The sequence below is a fragment of the Sinocyclocheilus grahami genome, unplaced genomic scaffold, assembly GCF_001515645.1.
Source record: "Sinocyclocheilus grahami isolate Dianchi unplaced genomic scaffold, SAMN03320097.WGS_v1.1 scaffold1186.1, whole genome shotgun sequence".
Taxonomy (NCBI): Eukaryota; Metazoa; Chordata; class Actinopteri; order Cypriniformes; family Cyprinidae; genus Sinocyclocheilus; species Sinocyclocheilus grahami.
Window position 1 is genome coordinate 265,015 of NW_015506365.1, and position 7,190 is coordinate 272,204.

The 7,190-nt window shown below is 41.2% G+C and overlaps 1 protein-coding gene across 1 annotated transcript in view; it reads left to right on the plus strand.

Moving 5' to 3' along the window:
* LOC107567741 (beta-adrenergic receptor kinase 2-like) overlaps positions 1–7,190 on the plus strand; it is a 53,018-nt gene that overhangs the window by 3,983 nt on the left and 41,845 nt on the right. The window contains exon 2 of the mRNA XM_016253478.1: positions 3,270–3,346. Coding sequence (XP_016108964.1) covers positions 3,270–3,346 — 77 coding nt within the window. The remainder of the gene's footprint in view (positions 1–3,269; positions 3,347–7,190) is intronic.

Here is a 7,190-nt window from a genome sequence, read left to right on the forward strand (position 1 = left end):
GCGGTGGATATTTGTGGCGGTCAATGTGGATATTGTGGATGAGTTCTTCTGTGTCATCACGTTCTATTAGTTCTACAGCTTCAGTTTCGGAACGTTCACGCTTCGTAACACATACAGCTGTTCCCTCACCACAGTGCAACAGTGAAAAGGAACCCCTTTCAAACAGTGTCGCGTTCCGAACGTTGTTTAAGCAACATACTATTAGTGATCTACTACGTATTGTGGTATTTTAAAAATTCATATCATAACAAAAATAAACACTGGTATTCAGTATGAACCGGTATTCCGCCCAGCACTACATATAATCCTGCTAAAGCATTCAATCAGGCTTTTTGAAGAAGTCTTCTGTGAGTCGGCCAGCATCAGGACACAGGCAGAGTAAATTCGCGGCAAGATTCATTTACGATTAATCATCTTCCTTCCTACGCCAAGGCTAATATAAAAGTCTCTCCTTGGGCCGAGATGATGCATGTGCCGGTGGGCTATTTAGCCTCCCCGGATGATGCGGTAATGCGCGGTACGAATCGGAAACGATAACAAGGGTTGGCTTTTCCGTTCGACAAAGTGGTAAACCATACATCCGCTCCTTATTGTGATTAGTCTGCTTTAGTGGCTCTTTTTGCTCTGAGGGATTACTGTAGTCCGCAGCAGGGCGGCATTACCACAGATCGAGGGAAAGCATTAGCCGTTGACATCAGTGTCCCCATCATTAGCATTATTACGGGATCCATAAGCTTCATGCCACTCCCAGCTGCACCTTCTGACTAAAACTTTCGTTTACCATCAAACTCTTCTTGTGACACTCAAGCACTTGTTTGTTGTTGTTCAGTAAGCATTTTTTTAAACCTCTGTGGTGTAAGAGAACCGTATCAATATCCCATATTGACAGCAATGATCCAGCGTGCATAAGAAAGCATAAGCTGATGGTACAACAAAGGCGTTTGTTAATAAATAGAAGGTACTTTGCCTTTTGCCGGTGGAGAGAGATAGCGCGGCTCTGCTACATTCTCCTTGGGCCAGTCGTGAGCCCGCTGGCAGAGAGGTGAGATTTTGACAGCATGACTGGAAGTGTTTGAGGAGCTGGTGGGATTGTTTGACAGCGAGACGAGTGGAAGAGACTTGAGATTGTTTCAGTCACATGGACGTTGGACCATGGGACGAAACTGATGCGATTGCAGACAGACAGAGAAAGAGATGAATGTGTCTGAATCCGGAGAGAGACGGGCAGCAAGGGGTCGCGCATGTTGTGGTTGAATGCAATATCTCCTGCACGGGTGCAATCCTGCGTTTTAAATTGTATCCATTAGTCGGTGGTTTTGAACTAGTTACCACTTTTGAGATGCTAAAGGCCAGTTAATGTGTCATCATAATGTAGGCCAGGCTATAAAATATGAATGCGATGCGTGAGTAAAACATGTAGTCATCATTAATAAATTAAAAGTTTGTTTGTGTCTTAAAAGAGCTCATCGAGTCTTGAGCTTTCAGCCACTCAAGGGATCCAAATATCAGATTTTGCTTTTTACAGTCATGTGTTAAGTCATTTACTAGGGCAGGGCCGCTAAAATATTATTTTTAAGCCTATATTGATTTGATATATCCCTACTTATGTATTTGCTCTGAAATTACTTGACAGGTGTTTTTTAGAATTTTTAGTCATATGATGTTGCTAAAAAGAACACTATGCCCCGCATTTCTGAAACGCGTCAATTTTTCAAAAGCTCAATGTTCTGAAAAGCGAGGTGTGCTCTGATTGGCCAGCTATCCAGTGTGTTGTGATTGGCTGAATACCTCAAGCGTGTGACGGAAATGTTACGCCCCTTACCATACTGTTTCCATATGTCCCGGCGCGACGAGACAAAACCAATAAAACCCATTACAAACGAGGCATTTGTTGCATCCAGTAGGGACATAATTACGGATTATAATGACTTCTAATGTGTTTTTACTTTTTGCGTTGCGTATTGCACCGCATAAACACAAAACCATGTCTGCATTTGTGATCGGAGAAATGACAAACAACAAGCCTACTCTACACTGCTCAAACTCGCGTTTGAATCATCAGTGGCAAATTCTTTATATATAAAAAACGTACTTACAGGCTGTGAGTCAGAAGCGCCAGACTGTCCTTGCAAAGTTGGAACTGCCCCACTTTATAGAAACATTATGTCCTATTTTGGAATGCCAAACAAAGTAGTTTCGCTTTCACAATGAAACACAGCATCTCCACAACATGGCGGTCGGCGGCAACAACAATACTACAGCAAGAATAAAAGTTATGCCTTCTTTCTTTGCGTGAACATTTGGGCGGCATTATGCAAATCTTCCCACATGGTGACGTAGACGTGTGGGGGCGTGTTTAAACGAGGTGTTTTAGGAGGGCGTGGACAAGTCTTAACTTTTATAAAGAATATCTCTTTGGATTTGAGACTTTAGTCTTTGCAACTTTACAGATCTTCTATATACACCAAGAGCTTGTAACACTCCAAAGAGAAAAGAAAAATTGAAATCGCATCATATGACCCCTTTAATGCTAGAATTAGATGAAATATTTAATGATTTTATTTTATATGCACCAATATAACAAAAACATGGTAATCAATAGCAATATATATTAATAATGATTCAAACGTATAGTTGAATCGGAGCCATGAATTGATTAATTGAAATGGACAGTTTGTCTTTTCCATGCAATTTTTACACTGTCACACTGATATAACTTAACGAGTAAATATACATTTCATTGCATCTTCATAATATTCACAGTATTGCTTAATTTTACATCGCCAACTTAATTACCATAAATATGTAATGAGTTTTCATCATCGCACAGCCCTATTTATATTAGCAGTCCTGATATCAGCCCTGTCCGTTTACCGTAATGTTGTCAGGTCACTCACTACAGGGCTGTCTGTGTCTGGTCCAGGACTGCAGGAGCATGTTTGGGGACACTCCAATCTCCCCTGACCTGCACTCTGACTCTGTGGGCCTGTGGTTGGGTGATAATGAGCCCTCGGAGGGGGTGCTAATTGATTCAGTCTCCCAAACCTTGCTGCTCATTAACACCCTCTCCCAGGGCAGTGTGGCAGTCCCCTCCGTTGGGAAGAGACGGGCAGGTGGTTGTGGAGAGACCTAAACTAAGGCCGGGATCGAGGTGGAAGGCCAGCGCAGGAGGCTGGCTGAAAAATCTACTTACCTTTCTCTCAGGGCGAGATGGGTCTTAGCTGATGTGGGGTTTTGAACTAAAGTAATTTTTTCCCATTTTCTTGCAGTATTCGGAGTGTCATGCAAAAGTACCTGGAAGAAAGGGATGAACTGACCTTTGACAAAATCTTCAACCAGAAGATTGGTGAGTTTTCTCAATCTTTCATGTTGCTTTGAGACAGATTTGCCTTGTAAAAAGGTCCGAAGTTCTTTGTCATCATTTCAGATTTGTAAAAAGGCCATTATTGAGGATGCAAACAGAGTAATTCTTCGAATAAGCTTTTAAAAAAAACACCACAGACCCTTGAGGAGGACATTTTAATAATCACCATGAAGTTAAACAAGGATCTTGTTCTTCCTTTTTTCTTATCTGCCGAGTCAAAGACAGCTCTTTGTTTGTAACCACTGGCCGTTATGTCTGCTTTTCTCTATTAGTCACCTGAACAGTTAAACTCTTTGTCAGACAGCGTGTCGTACAAATGCTCTTGTGTTGTGGTGTGATAAATGCATATGCCCAAATAACCTCAGGTACCTAAGTGAAAGCATGCTTTTTTCCACTTGGTGCTTTTGGAGAAAAGGCGTTTGCTGAAATGTGTGAAGTGTGAGCTGTGAAGGCACCATGGGAACACGGCAGCCAGCCCCAGATTTTGATTAACTTGAATTTTTACTTACTTCTGTGTCTGAAGTCCCAAGTGAGGATCTGCTTCAGTGGTTTCTCTCTCTTTCTTGACTTATTTTTGCACACATACACAATAACACGCTGATAGTGCCTCGTTAGGGTAGCTGAGCTTCTTATCACCTGTTTTAACAAACAAAATGGTTAGATTTGTTAGAACAGGGTTTCCCCACCTGGGGTTTGAGAGTTGATGGAAAAACTAGTAAGTAATTAAAGGAATATTTCACCCCAAAATTAAAATGTGCTGAAAAAAGTACCTACCCTCAGGCTGTCCAATATAGAAGAGTTTGTTTTTTAATCAGAACAAATTTAGCATTACATCACTTGTTCACCAATGGATCCTCTGCAGTGAATGGGTGCCATCAGAATGAGAGTCCAAACAGCTGATAAAAACATCACAAGTAATCCACATGACTCCAGTCCATCAGTTAACATCTTGTGAAGTGAAAAGCTGTGTGTTTGTTAGTAACAAAACCATCATTAATGTTTGGACTCTTGTTCTGACGGCACCCATTCACTGCAGAGGGTCCATTGCTGAGCAAGTGATTTAATGCTAAATTTCTCCAAATCTGTTTGGTTGAAGAAACAAACTCATCTTAAATGGTCTGATAGTGAATAAATGTAAACTTTTGGGTATACTATTCCTTTAAATCATAAAAATGTAAAATAAAAAGAAATAAAATGTTGTATCTGTTTATCTGCATGTCATGTGACCATCAATAGACCATAGAACAGTAGACATGCAAATGTGTTAAATTATTAAAGAATTAGAAGATGGAAATGGACCAGACTTCTGTTAATGGTTTGTTTTCTTCTTAGAGTAGTTATAGGTAGGGTTGTGACGGTGAGGAAATTTTCTCACCGGTCAATCGCCGTGTGACAACACCGGAAATACCGTTATCACAGTTGGGGTGAGGGGGTGGGGGAAATCTTCCCACCGGTTAATCGACGAGTGACAACACCGGTAATACCGGTATCACCGTTGGGGTGGGTGGGGGGTGTTAGTTCATTTGAGTTTCCCTCTTTTCTTCGCTTTCAAATGGCTTGTAAAAGTGCCGTGCGCATTTTACTTTCACTTTCAAATTAGCCGCAATTCGGCGTCAAGCAATTGTTCGTTTGAGTTTTCCCTCTTTTCCCCGGATTTCATGGCTTTCAAATAGCTTGAAAAAGCGCTGTGCGTGTTTTACTTTCGCTTTCAAATTAGCGGCAATTCGTCATTGATTCAATTCAAGCAACAACAACTTCAAACTCAGAACTTTTATTAACAAAACAAATAAAAATACACTATATATGCCTAATAAAATACCAAATTACTTAGGCTACACAAAGTTTAAATAGGTATTTAAAACTGAAAATCAGCAGACACTGTGGAACCAAATAAATAAGAAACATAGAACGTTTATTAGCAAAACGAATAAGAAAGCTTGGAGGCACAGCATATACACCTTGATGCAAAATAAAATAAATAAAATACACAGTTTAAATAAAGTAATCAGCAGACACTGTGGAACCAAATAAATAAGAAACGAATGTTTAAAAAAGCTTCCAGTCAATAGGCTTTTCAAAATCTAAAATATTACCAAACAGGTGACTTTGCATTTCCTATCTAAACAATCTTCTGCCATCGTCTTGTCTTTCTCACCTCACTCTTGTCAGTCAGCTCGACTCACTCTCCTCACGTGATAAATAAAATCTTACTCCTGCTCCGTGGTGCACTGACGTGGTGCGTCGTTTGCACACGGTTCGGCACGCTGAATTGAGCGTATAGTTTATAAAAGTGTCTGTTCTCTAACTGAACTAGGCTAAATTATTTTTGTTACTATAAAAAAAATCTAAACGATGGTGCCGCGGTAGGCAAATGACGTAACCGGTGTTGCGGCTTAACACCGGTATAACTGAAAACACCCTCTATCGCAGCAAGCCTAGTTGTAGGCCATTGTGCGCTGAACTACCTAGATCACCTGTTTAAAGACACTATTGGCGCTTTTCCACTGCCTGGTACGGCTCGGTACGGTTCACTTTTGGGGGGTTTTCCACTGGGTACAGTACCTGGTACTTTTTTTAGTACCACCTCGGTTGGGGTTCCAAGTGAACCGTACCATTACCAAAACATGACGTGTAAACTCTGCTGATCACGGATTGGCCTGAGAGAATCGTCACTACCTGCGTCACTGAACTTGCGACACAAACACAAAAGAACCACTAGATTTAAATCAGCACAGCCAGCGAAGGATCGAACACAACTGTTTTGAACGAGCGCACCTTTTTTTTTTTGTTGTCTGTTGCGGAAGAACCGACGTTCCTCTCGTTGATAGCAGAGGAGCGGATCCAGCGAGAGCTTGATGGGGCGACGCGGAATGAAAACGTTTTTTTTAGGAGTCGTGGTAGTAGAGGCAGCACAACTATAACAACATGTGAATAATCCCGCCCACTCTAAAGCGGTACTGAACTGCAGTGGAAACGCAAACCGTGCCGAACCGTGCCGAGTCGTACCACGCAGTGGAAAAGCCATATAATACAGGTCTTTTATTGATCCCATATACGTATGGCTGGTGTTGGATCAGATGGAAAAAGTGAAGGAAAAGCAGTCGACAAGTGTCTTACGTTCATGTCAACTTCTTCAGTACTGTTTGAAAAGCATTCCAGGATGCACCTCTTGTAGTTAAGAATCTATTCTAAAATGCAGAAAATAGTAGCAAGTGGTCATATTTAAGTGTTCTTATTTATGTTTTTATAGGCTGCATGTTTTAGACTGTCAGTGTTGTTACAAAAGTGTTACTGTAGTACAGTGTTTCTCAACCCTGGTCCTGAGCAACCCCCAACACTGCACATTTTGTATGTCTACCTTATCTGACACCCATTTCAGGTCCTGGAGTTTCTTTTAATGAGGTGAATCAGGTGTTTGATTAGGGAGACACACAAAATGTGCAGTGATGGGGGGGCACCCAGGATCAGGGTTGAGAAACACTGCTGTAGTATAAGATGAGTCACTCTTACAAACTGTTATGCACATATAAACAAGTGGCCTATTTGAGTGAGAAACCTGTTTGTGATCTTAACAGGGAAACCAAGCCGCTATGCATGTGACATGTTGATGGGTCTAAACAACAAGTACATTAATTAAGTGAAAGAAGGATTTTCACTAATGCAAATATCTGAAGCTTGCAAATATTTCAGGTCTTCTCTAAAGAGAGACGTGAAGCAGGAAACCGAAGTTCGCTGCTGCGGTGCTGCTAGTTCACATGCTGAATTTGAATGACAAATGTCTTAAGTTTTGCATTTGACCAGTGGAAGGAGATAATGACATAATGAC